The sequence below is a fragment of the Microcaecilia unicolor genome, chromosome 1 (assembly GCF_901765095.1).
Source record: "Microcaecilia unicolor chromosome 1, aMicUni1.1, whole genome shotgun sequence".
NCBI classification, from domain to species: domain Eukaryota; kingdom Metazoa; phylum Chordata; class Amphibia; order Gymnophiona; family Siphonopidae; genus Microcaecilia; species Microcaecilia unicolor.
The window spans coordinates 304,370,255-304,397,910 of record NC_044031.1 but is presented as its reverse complement, the minus strand read 5'-3'; the positions used below and the strand labels follow the sequence as shown (position 1 = coordinate 304,397,910).

General features: G+C 49.0%; 1 protein-coding gene across 1 annotated transcript in view; it reads left to right on the top strand.

Moving 5' to 3' along the window:
• MEI1 (meiotic double-stranded break formation protein 1) overlaps positions 1-27,656 on the top strand; it is a 669,052-nt gene that overhangs the window by 152,980 nt on the left and 488,416 nt on the right. Inside the window, exons 6-7 of the mRNA XM_030213469.1 lie at positions 4,036-4,239; positions 4,640-4,770. Of these exons, the coding sequence (XP_030069329.1) occupies positions 4,036-4,239; positions 4,640-4,770 (335 nt within the window). The remainder of the gene's footprint in view (positions 1-4,035; positions 4,240-4,639; positions 4,771-27,656) is intronic.

Genomic DNA, 27,656 nt, shown 5'->3' with positions numbered 1-27,656 from the left:
CAGTCGTCAGGGCCTGCAAATAAGGGGGCGTGCAGTCTCCATTCTTCTTGTACAGGACAGATAAGTGTTACTGGCCGGTTTTCAAACTGGGCTTCTACTTCTCCCGTAGCCTTGAATCTTAAGGTGGCTTGGAGCTTGCACAGTAGGACCCGGCCAATCAGGGGGACTGGACATTCGGGGATATGTATGAACTGATGAGACACCATTGTCCCTCCGATTTGGACATGGCGTTCCTTTAGGAGCGGGGCAGTCAGGGATTTTCCAGAGGCCCCCACAATCGGTATGGTTTCTTTCGTGGGAGGGGCTATGGCAGTGGTGATGACAGATCGTTGGGCCCCAGGGACTCTGCCCTCCCGGTCACTTCATGCAGGATAGTCCCAGGCCACGTCAAGGGCCATCTGCCATTCCTGTTGTTCAATGTGTCCCCGGCCGCGGCCTCGGCCTCGCTGTCCTTGCCTGTGGCCTCGTGGGCGGTCGTCGTCTGCCCCTTCTCGATTCTGGTCTCGTGGCTTCTCCGGGCAGTCCGCCCACCAGTGCCCTTCTTGTTGACAGTTGGCACACTGGTTCCGTCCTATGGGGGACCACGTTCCTCTACCCCTTCGGCCCCATCCTCTGCCGCGCGGTCTTGCTCCCAGGCGCTCTTCCAACACCGCGGCCAGTACATCTGCATTCTCACGCATCCGTCTGCTTGCCTCTTTCCGAGCCTCGGATTTCTCTTCCTGATCGCGGTATCCGAACACGCGATCGGCTATGGCCTTCAGTTGGCTTATACTCATCCCCTCAAATCCTTCAGTCTTCTGGAGTTTCTTTCTTATGTCCGGTGCTGACTGACTGACAAAGCTCATGACCACTGTAGGGACATTTTTTGGATCCTCGGGATTTATTGGGCTGTGTCTCCTAAACGCTTCCATCAGGCGTTCTAGGAAATCCCCTGGGCTCTCATGCTTTTGTTGAACAACGTTATGAATTTTTCCCATATTAGTAATCTTCTGTTTGCCTTTTTTCAGGGCCGCCAGATAGGCCTGCTGGTATTGACGGGTGCGGATTTGACCATCCTCCGTCCGATAGTCCCAATCAGGACATGCGATGGGCACCTCCCTCCTTAAGCGGTCCTCTATTTGTGCTTCATCCGGGTGGGCCCTTCGGACCGCTTCCTCCATATTCTGTTGTAACAGGCGACGTTCCTCAGTAGTCAAGATGTGGGCACTCAACTGCCTGAGATCACCCCAGGTTGGGTTGTAGCTGTATAATATGCCCTCCACCAGTTCTACAAGTTGTTCGGTTTTTTGGTCATAGGAAGGCCCATGCACCTTCCAGTTATACAAGTCAGCACTGGAGAATGGAACGTGACTGTAGACGGTTGACTCGATGGGCTGGCCTCCCGGGGTCGGAGTGTATGTTGATTGTCGGATCGGAAACAGGTCGGTAACATCCGCCCTCTTGCTTGGAGGGAGGGTACTTATCGGGCTCGACTGGGGAAATCGGGTTATCTGTTTAGTAACCCTCTGACTCTTTCTGGAGGTTCCGGGGCCCATTGATTCGGGAGTACTTGCCTGGGAAGTTTCTTCCGCGTCCGACTCTGGGCCGGAGGCCTCGGCGTTATTCAGGCCCTCTGTCAAATTTACGAGGTTGGGATATAGGGGACTATAGGGGGGAGGCGCTGCCTCCTCCTCGTAGGCCTCTACCGTACTAAGTATAGGGGCCTTCGGAGGAACCTTTTCGGGATTCTGGGGGCCCTGAACTTTCCCTCGGATTGCTTTTGGAGGTCTTGGTCTTGGGAGGGTACTGGAAGTACTGGTAGTACGGGGCGTGGTCTCCGGGTTGGTAGTACAGGGCGTGGCTTCAGTGATGGGGGTGTTCCCTACGGCCTTCGCGACGGCAACGGTTGCCGGAGAGTTGAGAATATTGGGCATGGTCTGGGCTTTCAACTTGGTGTTGCGACCCTTCCTCTGGCTTATTACCATAAGGGCAGCCTTTTCCACCTTATGCTGGGCCCAGACCGGCGGGTTCCGGACTACATCAAGCCACCCCTCCACATATGGGATATCCTCAGGACAGCCTGGATTTCCCTCAACTATAACCACATTCATGAGTGCCGCCACTTTTTCATATTCGAATGACCCTTCCAGCGGCCAATCAACACATCTCCCTAACCCGGGCCACATAAACTGACATCGCTGTATCATCCCGGCTTTACTGCATTGTTCCTGGTCGAACACTTCGCTAAAGTGTTCCGTCATTAAATCTAACGGAGTAGATCCACCCCCGCCCATCCTAACCTGAGTGCCAAAGGATAGGAGACAGACAAAAGGGGGAAAGGGATGGTGGAGGAGTAAGGGGTCTCGTTCCACCGGACACAAAAGGGTCAACAGCTGGCCTGACCAGAATGCGGTCGCCCGATCCGAAACTGCAGGCCCACTCACTCAACTTTCATACGCCACAAGAAACCCTCCCGTTCGGTTCCTTCGCAGGGCCTAGTGGGTTTCGGGACCTAGTCCGTATTAGCCACTGGCCAAAAGGGTGATCAAGCCTCTTCTTCGACCCTTTACCAGGCCGGTCACTACCCAGAGTATACTCACCTGTCCGCCGTCTTCGGATGTGGCCTGTTGGCGCGCTTCTCTCCGGAGCTCGAGCAAACAAAAAGGAAAAAAAAAAGAAAAGGTGCCTCACCGGAACCACACGGCCCCACCGCCTGTCAGCCGGCATCTATCAACCCTCCTTCGGGAGATGGACGCTGAAATCAGCGGTGGCCACTTACCACCGTCTCGGAGGGGGGCAGATTACCCGACTCGACCGCGGCGGGGGAGGGGAAAGAATACAATCCGTTTTCCCTCTATGTACTCCTGGCTGGCTCGCCAGAAAATGTAACAGAATCTTCGGCTAAGTAAATCAGGAGACAAGAGGCAAATGGTTCCGAGAATGAGGCAGCTTTATTGCTAGCAATGAACAGCACCGAGATCAGTCTCAGGATACTGCATCACGAGCGTCATCTGACACTTGTTCTTATACAGATTACTGGTCATGCGCATAAAACGCATCATACGTCACACATACACATGCGCAGTACAGGCACATGCGCAATACATTAGTAGTTCTGTAGTTCTCACAGAAAAAAGATACGTCAGTTTCACAGCTTTCATAGAAATTGTTACTTTGCAAGAAATGTAACTTATTGCAGTGTTCCAGCACATTTACACAATACAGCCTCTATGCCTGAATCACAAGACTGCGCTGGCAGAGCCAGCTGCCTTTCCTACAATCCTAAATTGCTGACTACTACAACTTGTTATCTAGCTGCTGGTTAATAAATACATACTACTAGTAAAAGTCTAAACTGCACAGGTTTAGGTCTTAGTCTAGGCTCATTATATGTAAGCTTAGGTTTTGGTACAAAGCAAAGGGTGCAGGTGTGTATGCAAAGTTCAAATAGAAAATCCTGTTAGTACAAAAAGTCCACAACAGTCTACACAAAATAAACAGTGTGTTATGCTGTCTATCTAATGCATCTGCATCCTGTCTCAATCAGTTATCTATCTAGCTATCAGGAGCTGACAGTTGATAGTTAAGGCACAATACAAGAAGATGCAAATGTTCAGTAAACACCCAAGTATAAAGTATGCCACAAAGAAGGCAAAGTCCATAAGTTGTGTGCAAAGAGCAAAGTCCATAGGTAGTATGCACAGAGCTTGAGGTTGTCCTGCCAGTCTAGTGATGGCCGCAGGCCGAGTACAGTGTTTGCTTGTCCACTCCTACATACTGGCATGGAAGCATGAAAAATCCTTTATAAAATTATCTCCATAGGATACGCACACAGAGATGTAAATGTGTACTTGAGCATTTGTGCACTAGTAGGAATCATTGTAGAAGCCTATTTTATAAAGACACATAGGCCTCTGTCTTGTCTTTATAAAATAGGCACCATTTTTGGACTTTTCACAGGTGCCCTCTTATAAAATTATCCCCTTTGTGGTCACCATATTGATCTTCAGGTTTATGTTTCTTGTGGCCATTATCTTTTCCTGGATTTTCTTATAGCTAACTTACTGGAACAGCTGATGCCAGGCTTGATGTATCCCAATGAAGGACTGAAGGCTGCTGTCTGCTATCTTTACGGCAAACTTTTCTCTTCCCGGAGCAGTGCTGAAAAGCTGTCTGTACACTTTTCGGAGCAGTTGTGTGGCCTCTTCCTGGCCACACTAGAGAATGCTCAGAGCAAGGAGCTGCAGATTAACTGCTTGGGTAAGACAGCGCTGAAAAATGGGCTTTCAAAAAGCATCTAATATCCTCTAAAACTAGAGTGCCAATAGAGCAACTCCTGTTTTGGTGTAGTATTATCCAAAACACTGAGGTACAGGGAAGAAAAGTAGCTCAAGTAACACGGAAAGGAAGTGATCAAATACAAACTACAGAATTCCAGGGGTCATTTAGACTCTTAAATTGGCAATCCAGCTGAACTACAGCTGTCGTCCCTGAAAACTCTGTATGTTGTGTGATAGGAATGACTCATCATCACCTGTGTTTCTTAGCCTGGAACTGGTGTGTCACTGGAATTTGTTTGTTTCCCAGATTCTAAACACTGTGGTGCTTGCTTCGTTAATCCATCAGTTGCTTGACTGTGTTCTTCCCTCTCTTTTCACAGGTTTTCTGAAACAACTGCTGGAATATGACAATTTTGTGTCAGTGATAATGAATGCTTCAAGGCAGGAGAAAGATTCTGAAAACACACAGCTATTACATGCAGAAAATCCACTGCCTCTGTTATTGAAAAAGGTAATTTGCTGTGATGTGATATAGTTCAAGGGTAGATATACAAAGGAATTTTTTCCATTCTTTGACTGTATGAAAATGCTTATTATATCTTCCTCTGTGTAATAACAAGAAAAATAATCAAGTAAAACCTATGGCATGTTTGAACATTAGTGTGTTATAGCTGTACCTAATTGTACCTAATTGACATGTTCATGAACACTTGTCAGATGGATCATTATCTGCTTCCACAGGTGCCTAGACAAGGGGAGTCCCTTTCAGTCTGGGTGCTATAGACAAAGCTTAGTGTGGCATATTTGCAATGAGATGGAATTACAATGAAACACTGACACTAGCACAGAAGGCCAGTGTGTTTGTTAACCCTTGCTGTCTAGGTCAGCAGATGTTGATGGGCTGAGGCATTTCATCTCTTCTAGCTTGAGCAGCAAGGGTTATCTGACACCGTGACCACCTGATGCTGATGTTCATAGCACTAGAATATAACTGATGAACGAGAAACCACCATTTGCAGCTCCCATGAGGGGGACCATAGCTTGCATGGTCACATTATTAATAGCAGTAAGCACAGGGTCCTTGCCTTATCTTGTGTGGAATTAGTTAGCAAATATTGCTGGAAACTGATACCTGGAAACCATGAGTACATGCACTCTTCAGCTGTCCTAGCCCCAGCAACGTGCTTGTGTCTGGAATTGTGGCAGCTACTTGATAGTACCCCAGTTTGCATCATGGGGATTTCCAATTCTGTTTAGAATAAACTCATGGCAGGGGTTCTAAACATGGCTGCTTTCCGTGTGGACGAGTAGAGCGCTGTCTCCTGCTAGCCATCCCTTTGAAGTACCGATATAACAGCTGATGTATCTGCACTTACTGCAATGTCATCAAAATCCAACCGAAATGACAGCTGTGCTGTACATTCAGCATCCAAGCTGAATAAACTTGTTCCTTGTCACCAAGCAGATGAAGCCAATACGTATGGGTTGTGTCCATCAACCAGCAGGGGGAGCTAGAGAGCACTCAACTTTTCACAGTGCCTCATGGCCAGCCAGCTCCACTGCCTCTTCAGTATTCTCTATCTCCCCAAGCAGGGTGGCTGCAGCTTCTTCGAGCTCCATCAAAAATCTGCCTGGGGGTGGCTCCTGGCTTGCCAGTTGTTAGCTGGGGTGTTAGAGGCTATAGCAGCTTCACTTTGAAGGCACATAGGTTAGCCCTTTCCCTGCCTTACCCATGCCCCCGTGGATGTGGACATATTAGCTTGCTTTTCCCTGTCCTTTCCCACTCAGTGGATGCAGGCACATTGGTTCGCCTTTCCCTGCCTTTCCCACTCATCTGAGCCTCCAGAGTTCTTATTACCTCTGCTTTCCTCACAGCGTTAAAAAAAAAAAAAATGGAACAGAGTTTTTCCTTTGATTCTTCTATGGGACCGGAGCTGTGATACTCGGTCCGGTGAGGTAAGAGTGTTTTCTAACTCCTCCGGGGTGGGCCCACGATCGGGGCGTTTTTGGCGCAAAACCACCATTTTGAATTTTCCCGCCGTTTTCGGCGATGGCTGCAGAGAATGTAAAGCGCTGTTCCCGGTGTGGCAAGCGCAAATCAGCAGCGGGGCTCTGTAAATCATGCTGTACAGGTGTTAGAGCCGGCCCAAGCATGGCGAGCGATGATTCTTCCCTCTCAGAGCTGGCAGCGGACGCCATTTTGAATTCTCCGCATGGCACGGCCTCCGTAGAGACGGAGAGCCCTGAGCCCGGGGGGGGGGGGGGGGGGGACCTCGAATTGAGGCTATTCAGGGAGCGGCTAGCCCCGGACGGGATCTGGGTGCCCAGGGCGAGTTTTTCTCCCCTGATTTTGTGTTATTATTGCATAAAGCATACATGCTGAAAAGAGCTCTCCCTCAAGGGTCATCTGAGGCCCCTTCTATTGTCCCCCCAGGTGGGTTCTGGCCTGGGACTGCCCGCTGAGGCTATTTTCCCTGATAATTGGCATAAAGAAAAGCGTAGAAGGGCTAATTCCCCTTCAGATTGTGGTGCACCTCCTCCCCCCCCCCCCCCCCCCCCCCCCCCCGTGGTCGGGCTGTGAGGATTCGGAGAGTTCTGGCAGGCCTTCGTAGTCTGAGGAGCCAGAGTCAGGTGCAGAATTACCACAGGATCTGGATGATCTCTCCGCGGTGAGGATTTTCCACCGTGATGAGCTGCCAGTGCTTATTTCAGATGCCCTACAGGTCCTTTCTATTGAAGAGCCTGACAGTGGCACGGCCTCCTCTGTGAATCCTAGGATGGCTAGTACCAAAAAGCCTGCTCGAGCCTTTCCTTTGCATGACTCCATCCAAGAGCTTATTTCCGCTCAGTGGGCTGACCCCGAGGGACCTTTGAAAGTTTCCAGGGCTATGGGGCAATTATACCCTCTGCGTGAGAAGCATTTGGCTCGCTTTGCAAGGCCTAAAGTAGATGCCCTAGTCACTGCGGTGACAAAGAGAACTACCCTCCCTGTGGAAGGAGGAGTTGCCCTGAAGGATATACAAGACCGTAGGCTGGAAGCAGCACTTAAACGGTCCTTTGAAATTGCAGGTCTTACTGTTCGGGCATCTGCATGCAGTTGTTATGCTGCTAGAGCCTGCCTGGCGTGGTTGCAACAGGCAGTGGAACAGCCCGAAGATGGAGCGGAGCCCTTCTCGGATGTGGCTCTGCGGCTGGAGTCGGCCTTGTCCTTTTTGGCTGATGCCCTTTATAATATTGTCAGAGCTTCGGCTAAACAAATGGCAGTAGCAGTGGCAGCTCGCCGTCTTATTTGGCTACGACATTGGGCAGCGGACATGGCCTCTAAGCAAAGGTTGGTGAAGTTGCCCTTTCAAGGCCTTCTCCTATTTGGTGAGGAGTTGGAAAAAAAATTGTTAAAGGCCTGGGAGATCCTAAACCCCAGCGCTTGCCCGAAGATAGGCCGAGGCCTTCCTCCAAGGGCCAGGCGGTCCACTCCTCTTATAGACCTCGCTTCCGTGAAGCTAGAAGGTACCGCCCGGGGTGTTCTGCTGGGTTCACTTCTCGTGCCCATTTTTCAGCAGAGGAACTCCTTTCGCTTGGACAAGCGTTCCGCAGCCACCGGCTCTAGGCCTGGAGTTCAGGGGCGACCCTCTCAATGATGGTGCGCCGGCCCCCTCATCGGAGGACGTCTTTCCCTCTTTGCCGAGGAGTGGGTTCCTCAGATCAGTGGGTTCTAGACCTGATCAGAGATGGCTACAGAATATAATTCAACGCCCCAGTAAGAGACGTGTTTGTGGAGTCCCGATGCGGTTCTGCCGCCAAAAGGGCGGCGGTAGAGGAGACTTTGCAAGGTCTGATTCAGTTAGGGACCGTGTCCCCGATACCTCCTGCTGAACACGGCTACGGCCGATACTCCATCTACTTTGTGGTGCCGCGAAAAGGTGGGTCTTTTCGCCCTATTCTGGACTTAAAAGAATTAAACAAGTCCCTGAGAGTGCGGCTTTTCCACATGGAACCCTGCGCTCCGTCATTGCTGCGGTACAGCCAGGAGAGTTTCTCACGTCTCTAGATCAATCTCCTGGAGTTGCGAGCGATCTGGAACGCTCTAAAGGCTTTCAGAGATCGGCTGTCCAATCACTTGTGAGTGGTATTGATGATGGGATTGGAGGCAATACGCTTTGGAAGTTGCATACCTACTAAAGAAGCAGGAAGTAAAGAGCTAAGTAAAGTCTGCTCCAGCAGCAACCATCTGGGCGGAGGTTCTGTGGTAGATGAGGGTTGGAAAACACTCCAATCTCCACGGTTCTTCGGAGGATAACTCCAGAAGAAGAGGGAACCAAATCTGACGTGGCCAGAAAGGTGCAATCAGAATCATGGTTCCGCAATCTTGCTTGAGTTTCAGCAAAGTCTTCCCCACCAGAGGTATGGGAGGATATGTATACAGAAGGCCCCTCCCCCAATGAAGGAGAAAGGCATCTGACACTAGTCTGTCGCGGGCATGAAGCCTGGAACAGAACTAAGGGACCTTGTGATTGATCTGAGTGGCAAAAAGATCTACCGAGGGGGTGCCCCACTCCCGGAAGATCTTGCGAACCACGCCCGGGTTGAGCAACCACTCATGAGGTTGCATTATCCTTCTCAACCTGTCGGCCAGACTGTTGTTTACGCCTGCCAGATGTGTGGCTTGGAGAAACATGCCATGACGGCGAGCCCAAAGCCACATCTGGACGGCTTCCCGACACAGGGGGCGAGATCCGGTGCCTCCCTGCTTGTTGACATAGTACATGGCAACCTGATTCAAAAGGGAAAAATATTCAAAATAAAGGACTATTTTACATGCTCATCTTCCAATGTGGTATATATCATTCAGTGTAAAAATGTAACGAAGGATGCTATATTGGAGAAACAGGCCAGATGCTTAAGACAAGATTCAATCTGCACAGACATCACATGAAAATAGCTGGTGCCAGTCAAGCCCCCACCCCTGTGGGCCAACACTTTACAAGACCAGAACACTGCACCAGTGATTTCATAGTAAGAATACTGAAAGGTAATTTTAAAACAATACAGGAACGTAAGACCTTTGAAATAAGAATGATTGAATATTTTGACACCCAACAAACAGGACTTAATAAGGATCTGGGTTTTCTAACCCATTATAAACCATAAAGCTGTATTTCTCTGTTTATTTCTCTGTTTATTACCCTCCTCTCTCCTACCAACACCCATCCTGTTTAGAATATCAATGAAATGCTTTGATGTCCCCATGCATACCCCCACCCTCCCACTCTGTCAGACTGTCAAAGTAATGTTTTGATGTTTCTCTTCTATATACTATCTGCTACCAAATTTGCTTATTTCCGATCTGACGAAGAAGGGCAACCTTCGAAAGCTAATCAAGGAAAATAAGTTAAAACCACACGTAATCATTTACCCTAGAGAATTTAATTGTAGTTAAAATTTAATGCCAAGAAGTGCAGAGTGATGCATTTGGGGTGTAGAAACCCCAAAGAGAGATACCGAATAGGAGGGGAGAGATTAGCAAGGTGGACTCAGGAGAGAGACCTTGGGGTGTTGGTGTCGGAGGATATGAAGATGAAGAAACAATGTGACAATGCGACAGCCATGGCTAGAAGGATGCTAGGCTGCATAGAGAGGGGTATAACCAGCAGAAGAAAGGAGGTGTTGATGCCCCTCTACAAGTCATTGGTGAGGCCCCACTTGGAGTATTGTGTTCAGTTTTGGAGGCTGTATCTGGCTAAAGATGTAAAAAGACTGGAAGCGGTGCAAAGAAAAGATACAAAAATAGTATGGGATTTGCGTTGCAAACCGTACAAGGAGAGACTTGCCAACGTGAACATGTATACCTTGGAGGAAAGGAGAAACAGGGGTGACATGATACAGATGTTCAAATATTTGAAAGGTATTAATCCGCATACGAACCTTTTCCAGAGACGGGAAGATGGTAGAACTAGGGGACATGAATTGAGGTTGCAGGGGAGCAGACTCAGGAGTAATGTCAGGAAGTATTTTTTCACGAAGAGTTTGGTGGATACGTGGAATGCCCTCCCGCGGGAGGTGGTGGAGATGAAAACGGTAATGGAATTCAAACATGCGTGGGATAAACACAAAGGAATCCTGTTTAGAAGGAATAGATCTATGGTATCTTAGCGGACATTGGGTGGCGACGCCGGTATTTGGAGAATAAAACCGGTGCAGGGCGGACTTCTGAGAAAGGCAGGGACAAATCAAACTTGGATATACATATAAAGTGTTACATACGATGTAAAATGAATTTATTTTGTTGGGCAGACTGGATGGACCATTCAGGTCTTTATCTGCCGTCATTTAGTATGTTACTATGTTACTAGTTCTACCGCTTCCCCATCTGTGGAAAAGATATTTTGTATGGACTTGGAATACTACCTTTCTGTGGTACAAGCATAGCAGTTTACACATTCTATGCAGTTACTATCTGTGTCCCTACTGGGCTCATAATCTAAGTTTTTGTACCCGGGGCAATGGAAAGATGAGTGACTTTCTCCATCAATGTCCCAGTGCAGTAGAAAGTCCTCAGTTGGCCCTGAAGACTCCTAGTTGACAAAAACTCAAGAGGGCCATGAGGTCACTAGCCTGCTTCTTTTTGAACTAGAAGGCCGACCATCTTCCGACACAAATCGGGAGATGGCCGGCCATCTCCTAAACCCAGCCAAATCGGTATAATCAAAAGCCGATTTTGGCCGGCTTCAACTGCTTTCTGTCGCGGAGCCGGCCAAACTTTAAGGGGGCGTGTCGGCAGGGTACAGAAAGGCGGCCCTGATGAGCATTTGGCCGACTTTACTTGGCCCCTTTTTGTTCACGACCAAGCCTCAAAAAGGTGCCCGAACTGGCCAGATGACCACCGGAGGGAATCGGGGACGACTTCCCCTTACTCCCCCAGTGGTCACCAACTCCCTCCTACCCCCCCAAAAAATTAAAAATAATTTTTTTGCCAGCCTCAAATGTCATACACAGCTCCATGACAGCAGTGTGCAGGTCCTGGAGCAGTGTTTAGTGGGTGCAGTGCACTTCAGGCAGGTGGACCCAGGCCCATCCACCTCCTACCTGTTACACTTGTGGTGGTAAATGAGAGCCCTCCAAACCCCCCCAAAACCCACTGTACCCATATGTAGGTGCCCCCCTTCATCCCTAAGGGCTATGGTAGTGGTGTACAGTTGTGGGGAGTAGGTTTTTTTGGGGGGGGATTTGGGGGGCTCAGCACACAAGGTAAGGGAGGTATGCACCTGGGAGTAATTTTTGAAGTCCACTGCAGTGCCCTCTAGGGTGCCCGGTTGGTGGCTTGGCATGTGAGGGGGACCAGTGCATTACAAATGCTGACTCCTCCCACAACCAAATGCCTTGGATTTGGCCGGGTTTGAGATGGCCGCCATTAGTTTCCATTATCGCTGAAAACTAAAGCCGGCCCAAATGTTGAGATTTGGCTGGCTCCAACAGTATTATCGAAATGAAAGATGGCCGGCCATCTTGTTTCGATAATACGGTCGGGACGCCGCTTTACGGGGCCGGTCTTGTAGATGGCCACCCTTATAGATGGCCGGCCCCATTCGATTATGCCCCTCCACACCATCAATAGGTGAGCCAGGCTTCTGGTTTGGCCCTTCTTCCTTTGAGTTGTCACTATGATCCACTGAATCTGGGTCAGAGTCAACAGCACCAGGTTGCTGCCTACCAGAAGGGGCTGACCCAACCAGCTGCTGGTCATCCCGCACTTCTTGGTGCACTACTATTCTCTATTGCTCAGCTCTAAGCCAGCCACTCTCCTTAAGCACCGATTCCAGCAACATCTGCCTGCTAGAGCCCAGCTGTCTGTGGTGTTTAACCACCTTCAGACTTAGAGGCCTTGGAGTCCAGAGACCTTCTAAAGTCTTCAGCCTCCTTAGGATTATTGAGAAAAGTATTCTTGCCCCCTCGCATAACCATTAAGTGTACAGGAAACCACATCCTAACTTGGATCCCTTTGTCTTGCAGTTCTTTTTTGTAGGGTCACAGTTCCCTGTGATACCGCACAGTAGCTTGACTCAGATCAGGAAATATGCGCAGCACAACACTATCATAGGTGCAGCTTTTGTCCTTACGAGCCTGCCTGCACACCAGCTCAGTCTCCTAGTAATGTAACAGTTTGAGCACCAAAGCCCTGGGTGGCATACTGGGGTCAGCATTGGGCTGCAACTCCCAATGCACTCTTTCAACCTCAAAAGGCAGGCTCACAACTATGGTGGGAAAACAAGCATGCAGGAGTTTCTGAACATAAGTCACCACATTAGGACCTTCATAGCCCTCAGGCAGTCCAGTAATGCGCAAATTAGACTCCTGGAAGTGCACTTTATCTTGTTTCTCTTCAGGAATTTAGCCTCCACTGTCTCCAAACAGGCTGAAAAAGTTTCCATTTTTTCCTCCAACCTTGTTGTAACCGGATATTAGCAAGTAAATCAAGAGGCTCGAGGCAACGGATCCAAAATCAAGAAAACTTTACTGCTAGCAGTGCCGCAGCTGAGTGGCTCAGTAACACTGCGTGCCCTGTATCATTTGCCACTAACATTTATAGGTTTTATCAGCAGTCATGCGCATTGAGTTCACAAAAGATTACACAGAAGTCAGGAAATCGAAACTTATCACACAGTTCATTTTCATTACACAGACCAAAGGAATATACTGATAAGCATATGGCAGAAGCGAAACTCAGCACAAGCTATAACTGTTATCTGGTTGCACCAGCATCCTCTAGGCAAACTGTCCTTTTTGCAAGCTTCAGCAGTTCAACTAACTATTACAAGTTATAGCTTCTATAGCAAAAACACAATAGAGTGTCGTTTATAGCAAAAGCCTAACCCTGAATCTCCAGTCTCTGTAAAGCTGCCCCCAACAATCCCCCCTTTGATACTTTATCATCTTCATAGTGGAAAGTATCACAATCTTGATCCGTAGGTTTGACCACGGAGCTGATGAGACCTTTGACCTTTCCATCGCTCAAACGGTGCGGTTCGTGGTTGCAAGGAAGAAGAAAAGGTTAGTCACTGGAAACAATCAATTGGCCCTAATCCCCTGCTCCGGCCGCTGGTTTCTTCGCTGGGTTTGAGATGGAGCGTTCCTATTGATGTCCCCCCCCCCCTTTGTAACGGACTTAGCCGCAGCAAGGGCTGGTGTCCTTCAGATTGGTCCTGCAAGGAAAGGAAGAACTTCAGTCAGTGTCAGACAAGGGTACGGGGGAATACATTTGTAGAGACATAATCTGTGCAACAGCCCTCTGGTCAGCAGTGCGCTCCATTGTTCGGCGGGCACAGGACAGCAGACAAGGTATCAAACAGGGTAAGAAAACAACACCCCCTAATAAGCATAATCCAAAAAATAACATCTTTTTCCACTAGGCACCTCCAAGCAAAGAGTCCCACCAACTACCATCTAACATAGATTTCCACCGCTGGACTGGTACGTGGGCAATTTTACAGATGTTAGTGGCTATGTTTAACAGTGCCTCCCCATTGTCGTCAATCTCCAAACAGCAGTTAGATGTATTCCACTTACCACAAACCCCACCTTCCTCCGCAAGGAGGTAGTCTAATGCTAGGCGATTCTGGTAAATAGCTGTTCTCATTTGGGTTTGTTGCCTGGCAATTAATTCAAGAGCTTTGGCAGTATGGTTAGTAATAACCTCTACCACAGCTTGGAGGCGAATAATGCGGTTCAGCATATATACCGGGGTCCTCTATCCCCACGATCCATCTTGAGCCCAGGTCGCTGGACGATAGGTTTCAATAATTCTTTCAGGAGGCCATTTGTCAGACTCCCATTTCTGTTTTCCCCCAATTTGTAAGGACCTACTTGGTCGGTACAAGTCATCATATACAGGAATACCAAGATCAGAACCAGCAGAGTGGGGTAATAGGAAGAAGCCTGGGTGAATCAACCTGAGAACACAGGAGCCGGACCAGTTGCCTGGTAATCTGGTGTATGCACTGTACCCACGTATCCAAAATAACCCATCTGGAGCTTGCCAGAAATGGGCACTTCGGTTAGATGGGTTACTCCAGCATTTCCTTAATCGGGGAATACCTTGAAAAGGGTTGGTCCCAGAACAGTTATACAAAACAATATTACCCGTAAAATTATAGGGCTGGCATGAATTGTTAGGAGAGCTCGGGTACCAGGTGGCAGCTGTGGGCCAGTATTGTAGTAGAGAGTCATTAACGGTGAGGGTTGATACGCAAGGAGTATTCCCTACTGGGCTGGTGAAGTTGGCATCTGGGTACCGGGCAATACATTCCTGGCCCATGGCAAGAGAACTGAGGGACCATTGTTTTGCTCGTTGGGTATGAGGGGAAACCTTGGTTCAGTTCCAGACCACCAATTGCTCTGGAGTCACTGGGGAACCATGCCAGGGCCATGATTCTCCAAGAAGGGCTCCCCCACAAATCCAGCAATTGGTGACATTAAGAGTCTTACCTATGCGAATGGCTAGGTCAATAAACAAATTCTTTCCTAGCTTAAAAACCTCATCAACATCAGAAGTTAATTGTAAGACGGAATCATATATGGAGGCACTATGATCCTTTCTTACGGGGGGTAAAGAAACGGGCTGGGTAACCCGTGCAATTGCTTTCTTTACCAATAGTTCCTGAACCCTATCTTGCTTTCCTCCTCCGTCGGACAATCCCCATTGTCCAGCGTAGGTGGCGCAGACGACCTTTTTGCCTTTAGGGCAAGTGTGACAAGAGCCAGAACATACAGAACCATGTTGGTATGCATGTGGCTTGAGTTCGCCCATCCAATACTTCTTGTTGTTTTCAGAACATAGGGTAGGTGGAGATGACCAACACTCTTTGTGGACAGAGGTATGGGAGACAAACATGCTACCACCAGTGTGATGTCCACTCCGAACTGGAGACGTGCAGTGTTTACACGGCTGACTGTCAGTTAATAGGACAAGGAGACAGTTACAAAGAAGAGCACACAGCATCTTAAACATCGTGATATAGTGAGAGATAATAACAGGTGTTAATGAAAGATGTAACCAAGTTTTTCTAAAACCAACAAAAGGATACTCAGAATTGCGACTCCGGTTATTAGCAAAAACCCAATACAAAACCTCCACGGGTGTGGATCCGGATTATACATGAGGTTGACGGAGGAGGTAGAGGTCTTGTGTCTCAAAGGTGTGCCCACACTGTTTGACCGCACAGTTTCACAACAGTGGGAAAGGCTGAGTGGAACAAGGTTGTCACTTCTTCCTTAAAATCAGTCGTAGGGGGTCCTCTGGATGTGTGTCAGCGGTCCACAGTTCTGGGTGGGGGTTGGGTCATGCAGCTGGTTTCACCCTGGTCCAATGTATCCAAGTCGGATTTCCTGCAATTTTAACAGCAGTCGGGGTGTTTAGTAGGACAAGGGATGGCCCCCTCCATTTGGGTTTCAAACAATCAGCTTCATTCCATTCTTTAACCCATACCTCGTCCCCTACCTGAAACTGATGTATAGGGGTGGTCAGGATTAGAGGGCCTGTGCTTTCCGTGTAATTCTGAATTTCCTGCACTGTTGCGCATAGGCCTTTCATTTGCTTCACTAAGGAGTTCTCTCCCTGTATCTGTAATGAATCAGGAAACGAGGGTAGGGGTGGTGGTCAGCCATACATCATTTCATAAGGGGTGAGGCCCGTGGCTCGGGGTGTGCAGCAGAGGTGCAGCAGAGCTAGTGGGAGGAGATCTGGCCACTTGATTTTGGCTTCCTGGCACAATTTTGCTAGCTGGGTCTTTAGGGCCCTATTGGCTCTCTCTACGGCCCTACTACTTTGGGGTCTCCATGCACAGTGTAGCTTCCAGTTAAGGCCTAGCCTGGTGCTGAGTTGTTGGGTCACTTCACTAGTGAAGGCCGGGCCGTTATCGGAGTTGATCTGTTTGGGGACACCATATCTTGGCAGGATGAGGTGGATGAGTAGGGACGTAACCTCCTTTGCCATTTCAGTCCTAGTGGGTACAGCCTCAAACCATCCTGTGTATGTACATACTGCTACTAGGATGGCTCTGTATCCTTTGGCTGGGGGCATGTGCGTGAAGTCGATCTGGCAAACTTGGAAGGGACTGGTTCCTCGGAGTATGTTACTGGGGGCTGGACCTGGCCCGGTGCGTGGGTTATTTCGGGCGCAGTTTGCACACCTGCTGGAGGCATTTTTCGTCCATAGGGACATCTTGTTGACATAGTATGTCTTTCCAAGCAGTCGGGCTAGGGCGTCCCTACCCAGGTGGGTCTGGTCATGGGCTCCCTTGACCACAGTCCAGGCTAGTGTCTCTGGTATCCAGATGTGTCCATCTTGCAGTACCCACTATCCGCTGCGCCGCTACAGCCCTTCCTGCCGTGCCCATTCGTCTTCGTGTGGTGAGTATGTGGGCGTTTCTTCTGAAAGATGGACGAGGAGCAGTTTTTCGGGTTCAGGGGGGCATGGCTCTTGACTAGCTCTCTTAGCGGCCTCGTCCGCCCGCCGGTTGCCCCTGGCAATGGGATCTGATCTCCCTGTATGGGCTCTGCAGTGCATCACAGTCACTTTCTCCGGTTTCCACACTGCCTCAAGCAACTGGCAGATTTCTGTAGCGTTTGCGAGCCCCCTTCCTTCAGCCGTCAGAAATCCTCTCTCCTTGTATAGCGCTCCATGGACTTGGAGAGTGAGAAAGGCGCATTTGGAATCGGTGTAGATATTTACTACCTTCCCTTCTGCCCATTGGAAGGCTCTGGTGAGTGCGATCAGTTCGGCTTTCTGGGCTGACGTTCCAGGGGGAAGGGGCTTCGCCTCTATTACGTCATCCTCTGATACAACAGCGTAGCCTGCTCTCCTGATTCCCTGTATCACCTGGCTGCTCCCGTTGGTGAACAACGTTGTTCCCTTATGCCACGGTTGGTCCTTTAAATCAGGTCTACTGGAATAGACTGTGCCCATTACCTGTTCACAGTCATGGCTTCCTGGTTCTGGGGCAGGCAGCAGAGTTGCTGGGTTTAGGTTAGTAGTGTCTTGGATCTGCACCTCAGGGTTTTCACACAGGAGGGCCTGGTATTTGACTAATCTGGAGTTTGTCATCCATTTGGGTCCATGGCTTTCAAGCAAGCTGCGGACAGTGTGGGGGATGATCACAAGGAGTGTCTGACTGAAAGTGAGTTTGTTGGCTTCCTGGATTAGTAGGCATGCAGTGGCTATGCTCCGGAGACATCCAGGCCAGCCTTTTGCCACGTTGTCTATACCTTTAGAGAGGTACGCCACTGGTCGCTGCCATGTCCCAAATGCCTGGGTCAAAACTCTGAGCGCCAAGCCCCTCTTCTCATCCACAAACAGGTGGAAAGGTTTGGCGACATCTGGTAGGTCTAGCGCTGGTGCGGACATGAGGGCTTTCTTCAGATCTGCCAGGGCCCTCAGTTCGTGCTTTTCCCATGTGAGGGTCTGGCTTCGGGTTCGGGTCCTTTCAGCTTGGCGTACAGGTCTTGGGTCAGAATGGCAAAGTTAATGATCCATATTTGGCAGTATCCCGCTGCTCCCAACAGTGCTCGCAGTTCCTTTTTATTCGCCGGGGTGGGCTGGTCACAGATAGCTTGGGTGTGCCGAGCTTCCGGGTCCCTTTCCTGAGGCAAAATCCTAAATAGTCGACTTCGACTTCGCAAACTTGTGCCTTTTTCCGGCTTGCCCGGTATCCTTGGGCCTCCAGGGTTTTTAAAAGGTACAAGGTAGCCACCGCGCAATCCTCATATGTTTCCATGGCTATCAACAAATCATCCACATACTGAACAACTGGTCCGTATTCGGTCTGGTACATCTTCAGATCTCTGGCGAGTTGTTCCCCGAACAGGGTTGGTGAGGAATCCTTGGGGGAGACGAGTCCATGTCAGTTGTTGTTTGGCCCCGGTCTGCATATCTTCCCACGTGAAGGCAATGAACGCCTGGCAGTCTCTGGCGAGTGGTATGGAGAAAAAGGCGTCTTTCAAGTCTATGACGCTGCATCATTTAGTTTGGGCCGGTGCCTGAGCCAGGATGGAGTAGGGATTGGGTACTAGGGCAACTATGTCCATCACTTGGTTATTGACCTTTCTTAGGTCCTGGACTGGCCGGTATTCCGTGGTCCCTGGTTTCTTGACCGGCAGTAATGGAGTGTTCCAGGAGGATCTGGTTGGCTTCAGGACTCCGAGGCAGAGGAGCCTTTGCAGGTGTGTCTGCATGCTATGTCAGGCTGCATAGGGTATATTGTATTGGGGCTGGTTTACAACCTGGGCATTTGGCTTCAGTTCGATCTAGATGGGGGTGGCATTTACAGCTAATCCCCCGGGATTGGATTCCGCCCAGACCTTTGGTACTTCTGCCATGAGGTCCCTCCTCTGTTGGGCGAAGGCAGTATTTTGAAAGTACCGGTTATCAGTGGCCCCGACGATCAAAGGGACGTGCAGTCTCCACTCTTCTTGGACGGGACATATGAGTGTCACTGGTTGATCTTCAAAAATGGCTTCCACCTCGCCGGTGGGTTTGAATTTTAAGGTGGCTTGTAGTTTACACAGTAGGTCTCTCCCGATCAGGGGAACTGGGCATTCGGGTACATGTATAAACTGATGGGATACCGTCTTGCCCCCTATCTGAATCTGGCGTTTCTTCAACAATGCTGCCATGAGTGATTTCCCAGAGGCCCCCACTATGGGTATAGTTTCTTTGGTATGTGGGCCTATTGCTGTGGTGATGACGGATCGTTGGGCCCCTGAGTCCAACAGGGCCTTCATTTGCTGTGTCCCCACTCAGATTTTCACCAGAGGGTCGGTGGGGACTCCGCCCTCCCGGTCTCTTCATGCTGTGTATTCTCCCGTGTTTTGTATGGCCATTTGCCATTCCTCCCGTTCCGATCGTCCTCGACCTCTGCCTCGGCTTTCTCCTCTTCTGGGGATCTGAGGGCAATCAGGGGGACAGATTTGTCCAGCGGTAACTTCCTCACTTCCATATTTTTGTCGTCTTTCCTCGCATTCTGCTTTCCAATGGCCTTCTTGTTTGCAATAAGCGCACTGGTTTCTTCCTAAAGGGGGTCTACTCCCCTGTCGTCCTCTGGTTCCCCCACTCCTTGGGGGTCCTTTTTCCCGACTCCCTGCCCGGGTGTCTTCCAAGGCAGCCACTAAAAGACTTACTTTCTCTCACATTCGTCTACTTGCTTCTCTCTTTTCTTCCTGATCTCTAGTCCCAAACACTCTATCCGCCATGGCCTTTAATTGACTAATGCTCATTCCTTCGAATCCTTCGGTTTTCTGTAACTTCTTGCGTATGTCTGGGGCGGACTGACTAACGAAACTCATGACTAACATTTGCCGGTTGTTATGGTCCTCTGGGTCGAACGGGATGTGTTTCCGGTATGCGTCCATCAATCTTTCCAAGAAATCCCTGGGACTCTCTTCCTTTTTCTGAGTTATATCGTGGATTCTGTTCATGTTGGTGATCTTTCTTTTTCCCTTTTTCAGGGCCTCCAGATAGGCTTGTTGGTATGCGGCAATGCAATTCCGCCCTTCCTGGGTCTGATGGTCCCATCGGGGGTCAGTAGTAGGGACAAGTTGGTTGGTACGAGTAACTGGATCGTCTCCCTGGGGGTGGTTGCCCTGACGGCGTCTTCCATATTTTGTTGCACTTGGCGGCGTTCCTCAGTCGTGAGGAGATAGGACCCCAGTTGTCGCAGGTCTGCCCAATTGGGGTTGTAACTGGTAATTAGGCCCGCCACCATCTCGATCATCTGTTCAGGCTTCTGTTCATACGAGGGGCCGTGGAGTTTCCAGTTAAGGAGGTCGGAACTGGTAAAGGGCAAGTAAGTGTACATTGTCAGTGGTATGGGAAAGGGAAATGGGACTTGATATACCGCCTTTCTGTGGCATTTTGCAACTACATTCAAAGCGGTTTACATATATACAGGTACTTATTTTTTTTTGTACCTGGGGCAATGGATGGTTAAGTGAGTTGCCCACAGTCACAAGGAGCTGCAGTGGGAATTGAACCCAGTTCCCCAGGATCAAAGTCCACTGTACTAACCACTAGGCTACTCACCCGCAGCTACCTGGGGTACATAGGTGATAGTCTGTTGGATGGGAAATGTCTTTATTGGCTTGCCGTGTTGGCTGTCAGGGCTGGGTTCCCATTTCTTTGAGGCCTTCGGAGGTGCCGGGGTCTTCCGAAGGGGGATTTTGCTGCTACGAGTGCTGGGTCCCGGGCCCTCGGTGGTAGAGAATGCGGTCGCACTGGGTGCGGTCGAGTCCTGGGGGGTCTGTTGGTCGTGATCGGAGTCAGATTCATCCAGGTCGGAGGCAGTGGACGACTGGTCTCCGGGGCCTGGGATGTTTGGTAGGTTAGGGTATAAAGGACTGTAAGGTGGGGGCAGGACCTCCTCTTCTTCGAAGTTTGGAAATATAGGGGGTGCGGTAGGGGTAGAGGTTTTGCCGGGTTTTTATACTGGTTCCTCTATTAGTAATTTCTATCGCGGCCATGGTAGGTGTGGCCGTGGTGGTCACTCTGTTTTTCTTTTTCTTCCGTCTATTATTCCTGTCCTTCATTTGTGTCATCATGACGAGAGCAGCCGCTTCAACTCCCCTTCTTGCCCACTTTGGGGGATCCCTGATAACTTTGATCCAGGCCTCTATATATGGTATATCACTAGGGTGGCCTGGGTTGCCCTCAAAGATAACTATGTTCTGAACCCGGGCCGCTCGGGTGAATTAGAAAGATCCTTCTTCCAGCCAGTCAACTATCTGGCCGAGTCCTGGCCACATGACTTGGCATCTCTGGATCATACCTCCCTTTGTTCATAGTTTCTGGTCGAACACTTCGCTAAAATGTTCGGTCATTAGGTCTAAGGGTGTGGACCCACCCCCGCCCATCCTGGCCTGAGTACAAAAGGATAGTAGACAGAAAAAGGGGAAAGGGTTGGTGGAGGGGTAAGGGGTCCTGTTCCACCGGACACGTGAGGGTTTTTCAGCCTGCACCGGCTGGGACGCGGTCGCCCAGCCCAGAACCACGGTTCCAGTCACACTCTTTCACACAACAAGAAACCCGATATTCCGTTCCTCCTGGTCTCGGGTGGGTTTCGGAACCTAGTTCCTACTCGGCGCCCGGTGGGCGTTGATCAGGCCCCCCTTCGGTCCTTTAACGGACCGGCCAAATTCCCAAGTATACTCGCCTGGCTTCAGGATTCAGGATACTCCGGAGATTAAAGCTTGTCTTGTTCTGATCCCGTAGCCCTGGTGCATGTCACCCGGTCCTGTGCAGCACCTCTTCTGGGCGGTCGGACACTGAACTCTGTGGTGCGCACTCACCGATTGGCTGGAGAGGGGTTGCCCGTCCCGACGTGACCGTGTGCCAAAGGGGGGGAATATCCTCGTTCCCTGAGCCTCCTGGCTGGCTCGCCAGAAATGTAACCGGATATTAGCAAGTAAATCAAGAGGCTCGAGGCAACGGATCCAAAATCAAGAAAACTTTATTGCTAGCAGTGACGCAGTTGAGTGGCTCAGTAACACTGCGTGCCCTGTATCATTTGCCACTAACATTTATAGGTTTTATCAGCAGTCATGCGCATTGAGTTCACAAAAGATTACACAGAAGTCAGGAAACCGAAACTTATCACACAGTTCATTTTCATTACACAGACCAAAGGAATATACTGATAAGCATATGGCAGAAGCGAAACTCAGCACAAGCTATAACTGTTATCTGGTTGCACCAGCATCCTCTAGGCAAACTGTCCTTTTTGCAAGCTTCAGCAGTTCAACTAACTATTACAAGTTATAGCTTCTATAGCAAAAACACAATAGAGTGTTGTTTATAGCAAAAGCCTAACCCTGAATCTCCAGTCTCTGTAAAGCTGCCCCCAACATTGTGATTAGTAGCTCTGCTATCTCGGATTTGGCCTCCCGGAAGTCCCTCAGAAGCTGCTCATAGAAGCTGTAGAAGCACGTAGTGAGGAGCCAGGCCCAGCGGGGCTAGGAGTACTGCCACCCACACCATCTTTAGGCTGCTTGGCTGGTTTGGCAGCATACATTTCCTGTATGGAAGGCCGTTCTCTAGGCTTCATTTACTTGGGCATTGCAACACAGCAGCCATCAAGGGAAAAGCAAACTACCTGGTACAGAGTGAGCCAAAGAGCCGTGGCCCTGGAAGAGAGAGCAGAAGTCAGTGGGGGGAGAGGCAAGGAGCCAAGCTAAACACATCTGACTGCCACAGTTGCTCAACGGAAGTCCCCTAGTTGCAGCATTTTTAATGCTCCCAAAACACCCTGCTTCACTGCTCCTAGGAGCTCAATCCTGCACTTCACAATCCTGGGGCTATGTTCTTTTCACATGCACCACAAAAGAAATAATTTACTTTACCCTAAAATATGCTCTCTCCTTTCAAGTCCTGGTCAGGCTTCCAGGCTTGATAAGCAGCGACCTCCCTCTGCACTGCTTCTCTCCTGCGGTCCACTCGTGCTGCTTTTGTGCATTTTTTCAGTAACAACAAACATACTTCTTAAGTATACTTATGCTTATACCTCCTCTTTGGGGCTTTGCTTCTTTATGTAATTCAATCAATTTGTCAGTTTTATTTATTTATTTATTGCATTTGTATCCCACATTTTCCCACCTCTTTGCAGGCTCAATGTGGCTTACAATACATCATGAATGGTGGAATTATATAAGAAAATAGACATTTAGTATTACAGAAGGATCTTGGGTAACATTATAATGATAAAGCATGATAGTAGTATAACAAGCAGATATTATAAGACAATTCTGGATGTATGCGGAGGAGTTCACATTTGTTGATCTTTGTGGTATACCTTGTTAAAGAGATGGGTCTTCAGTAGTTTGCGGAATTTAGTTAGTTCATAAATCGTTTTTAAGTTGCGCGGCAGCGCGTTCCAGGATTGTGTGCTCAGATATGAAAAGGTTGACGCATGCGTTAGTTTGTATTTTAGACCTTTACAGTTGGGGAAGTGAACATTAAGGAATGTGCGGGATGATTTTTTAGCATTCCTGGGTGGTAAGTCTATTAGGTCTGACATGTAGGCTGGGGCATCTCCGTGAATGATTTTGTGAACTAGGGAGGTTATTTTGAACGTGATGCGTTCTTTAAGTGGGAGCCAGTATAGCTTTTCTCGTAGGGGCTTAGCACTTTCATATTTTGTTTTACCGAATATGAGTCTAGCTGCAGTGTTCTGGGCTGTCTGAAGTTTCTTGATTATTTGCTCTTTGCCGCCAGCGTAGAGTGCGTTGCAGTAGTCTAGATGACTGAGTACCATTGATTGTACCAGGTTGCGGAAGATGGTCCTTGGGAAGAAAGTTTCTGGCCTGAGTTTAGGGATGTGGGATTTCTCGTCTCCTCTTGACTGGGAGTGTCTTTTCCAGGAAACACCAGACTGAGCATTTTCCTCCTCCCTGCCAGAGCCTTCCTATCATATATATCTGCCTGGGGAAGTGTGCGTCTGCCTTTGCTGTGCTCCCTTCTTCGATGCTTTCCATGATAGGCTTGGGTTCCTGGCTCTCTGGAACTGAAGATCTCTCCCAGGTACCTCCTGATAGGGCCATTAATCCTTCTGGGTGGAGCAAGTGCCTATCTATGCTTCCATCCTCCAACCTTTAAAAGGACATGCACATGTTCCTGATATTTCCACCTTCACCTTGCTTTGTACCTAGTATGTACTGTGGCAAGCTAAGGGAATGTTCTTCCTATTTAATATGCCAGATGTTGATTGGGGCAACCCTATTGTGAGGACTTTTAGAAGCAAGGAGATCCTGGATTTTCTATAGAGGGAACTATTCTAGCAGTTGGTAATGGAAATGGAGCCATATTGGACTTAGTGCTTACTAATAGGGAGAGTGTTTCTGATGTTATAGTAGGTGATAATTCAGCATCCAATGGGTTACAGTACCTGAGGCAGCAAGGTTTCACTAGAGGCAGGTGTTGTCAGACAAATCTGATTCATTTCTTTGACTGGGTGACCAGAGAGTTGGATTGAGGGAGAGCATTAGGTGTGGCATATTTAGACTTTAGCAAATGATTCTGCATAGATGACTAATAAACTGAGTGCCCTTGGTATGGGCTCTAAAGTGACTGACTGGCTTAGGAACTGCTTGAGTGTAAAGCCACAGAGGGTAGTTTTAAATGAAACTCATTTTGAGGAAAAGGATGTTACCAGTGATGTGCCGCAAGGTTCAGTTCATGGGCTGGTTCTTTTTAACATTTTTGTGACATTGCTGAAGGGCTCTCTGGTAAGGTTTGCCTCTTTGCAGATGATACCAAAATCTGCAATAGAGTAGACACCCCCTGATGATGTGGATAACATGAGCAGCGAAGCTAGAGGAATGGTCTGGAATTTGGCAGCTTAGATTTAATGCTAAAAAATGCAGTGTCATGCATTTGGGCTAAAAATCCCAAGTTTAGGGGGTGAAGAACTTTTGTGCATGAAAGAGGAGTGGGACTTGGGTGTAAATGTATTTGATGATCTTAAGGTGTCCAAACAGGTAGAAAAGGCAATGGCAAAAGCTAGAAGGATGTTTGGGTGCATAGTGAGAGAAATGGCCAATAGAAAAAAAGGAGGTGGTGATACCCCAGTATAAGACTCTGGTGAGACCTTGTTTAAAGTATTGTGTACAATTCTGGAGACTGCACCTACAAACAGATATAAGAATGGAGTCAGTCCAGAGGGCGGCTACTAAAATGGTCAGTTGTCTTCATCATAAAGCATATGGGGACAGACTTAAAGATCTCAGTATGTATACTTTGGAAGAAAAGAAACAGCAACAAGCAGACCAACTTAAGATGAAATATTTCTTTAATGTATAAAAATGCCCAACATGGCTACATTTCGCCAAACGACTGCATCAAGGGCTTATGACACACTGTTGGATGAAACAAAACATAAAAATCCTTGCAACAGCCAAATCAAAACATATGACACAAAATTATTCAGGGTCGTCAAGTCGCAGGAGGAGTGTGAAAGATTACAGGAGGACCTTGCGAGACTGGGGGATTGGGCGTCCAAGTGGCAGATGAAGTTCAATGTTGACAAGTGCAAAGTGATGCTTGTGGGTAAAAGGAACCTGAATTACAGCTATGTCATGCAAGGTTCCGCGTTAGGAGTTACGGACCTAGAAAGGGATCTGGGAGTCATCGTGGATAAGACGTTAAAAACGTCTGCCCAGTGTGCTGCCGCGGCTAAGAAAGCACACAGAATGTTGAGTATTATTAGGAAAGGGATGGAAAACAAACACGAGAATGTTATAATGCCGTTGTATCGCTCCATGGTGCAACCGCACCTCGAGTATCGTGTCCAATTCTGGTTGCCGCATCTCAAAAAAGATGTAAATCACAATTACAATCTAGGTCTTAACTCTATAATTAGTTATACATTATATTACAAATTACTCACTAGTAACTGTTTAACATTTTAAAATATATTTCTTTATTAATAGATCAATACAATTTTCCTAAAATAAAATCCATTCCCTTAACCCATAGTTATTAACCAATCCATACACCAATACATTTAAAACCAAACAATTCTCCACAATACTCTTTCAATACACATTCAAATAGCATATATCTGGCAATCTTTTACATCAATGTGTGATCATAGCTCTTTAGTCATGTGTTAATCCACTGCTCCAGAGTCTCCCACAAGATTCAGCCTTGCTTCAAATCAGACTCATTGAATCACCAACTTGTAAAATAGTTCTGTCCTTTTTTCCAACAAACCATTGTAGCGTTAGTGATAAATCTTGAATAACCATTGATGATATCAGTCAGCAACATCCAAAACTGTCCATTTTCACCATTAGCAGTATCATGTGTTCCAGATATATATATTTTTTGAAAATGTGGTTACATTTGTATTAGAGTTTCAATCTCTCCAATTCTTATAGTATTCCACCATACGACCAGGACCCAACATGCTCATGTTTCGCTATAAAAGCGTCATCAGGGGTCTTGAATTTGGCTCATCCAGGTGGTGGGGTAGTCAAATATCAGCGATGCGTTTGGGAGAGCAGTTCTTCCTGCCTGTGCGCGACTGTTCCCACTCAGTTTTTTTCTATTCTGCGCTGGAGAGAGACGTGTTACCCGTCTCTCTCTTTGTCAGCCCCGGAAACCGGATTGCGGCCTAGCCGCAGTTTTTTCTTTGTTCGCATACGCGTTCGCGTGTTTTTTTCTTCGAAAAAAAAGGAGTTGTCCTCGTCGTTCTTAGCCGCGAGGGCGCTTCATCGCGGCCTTGTGGCCGCACGGTCGTTTCTTTTTCGGGTGTGCTTTTCACCGCCACCATCGACGACTTTGACCTTGCCGACGCAATTTTTCCGTCGATGTCCTCGAAGGTCCCGAGTGGATTCAAAAAGTGTGGTCGGTGCGGCCGGCAGATGTCGCAGACCGATACCCACGCTTGGTGCCTCCAGTGCCTCGGCCCGGAGCATAATTCCAAGACGTGCACCTTGTGTCTCGGCTTAAGGAAGCGGACACAGGTGGCGAGGCAAGTTCTTCGGGACCGTCTTTTTGGAACTTGCGCCGGCCCTTCGACGTCGACCTCGACGGCATCGGAGTCGACGTCTGTGTCTTCGGTACAAGTACCGATGTCAACGAAATCGGCGCCGACTCTTGCACCAACCCCAGGAGTACAGGTACCGTTGGCCTGCCGGTGACGGCGGGGGTGAGTGGCCGCGCGGGCAGTCTGCCTCAGCTACTCCCTCTACCCAGGGCCATCGGGACCGAATCCTGTCGGATCCGATTCTTTGAGGCCGGGGGGTTCCACCTCCTCCTCGTCTCTTCCGCCGAGCACCGATGACGGGCATCGAAAGAAAGCAAAGAAGCACCGTCATCGGTCGCCCACGGTGCACGGGACTGCCAGCTCTGGTACTTCGAGGAACGACTCGACGCCCAGGAAGCGGCAGTGCCGGGAGGAGCGTTCCCCCTCGGTTGAAGAGGTGTCGCTGCGTCAGTATGCGGGTACTTCGGTACCGTCTCCTGGACCGAACAGCTTCTGGCACCGACATCCACACCGGCCCCCCTGCCTTTCCCGACAGCGGGCCTTGACGAGTGCCTCCGAGCTATCCTTCCTGGAATTCTGGAAGGGCTGATGCGCCAGGCTCTGCCGGCACTGGGGGTGCTTGCGCCCCGGCGCCGTTGATGGAGGCGCTGGTGTGCTCCGGCCCGATGCCGAGGCCTCTGACGCCGACGCCGCTTGCGGCACCGGTGTCGACCGCCACGCAGGTGGAGTCCCCATTGACATCAACGGATGGAGCTTCGTCCCCGCCGGCGCGGGAGTCCACCGCTCGACGCCATCATCGAGGACGTGGTTCCTCGCAGTCGAGACGGGCCCGGTTGAGGTCTGAGCTGAGAGAGCTCATGTCCAACACCGA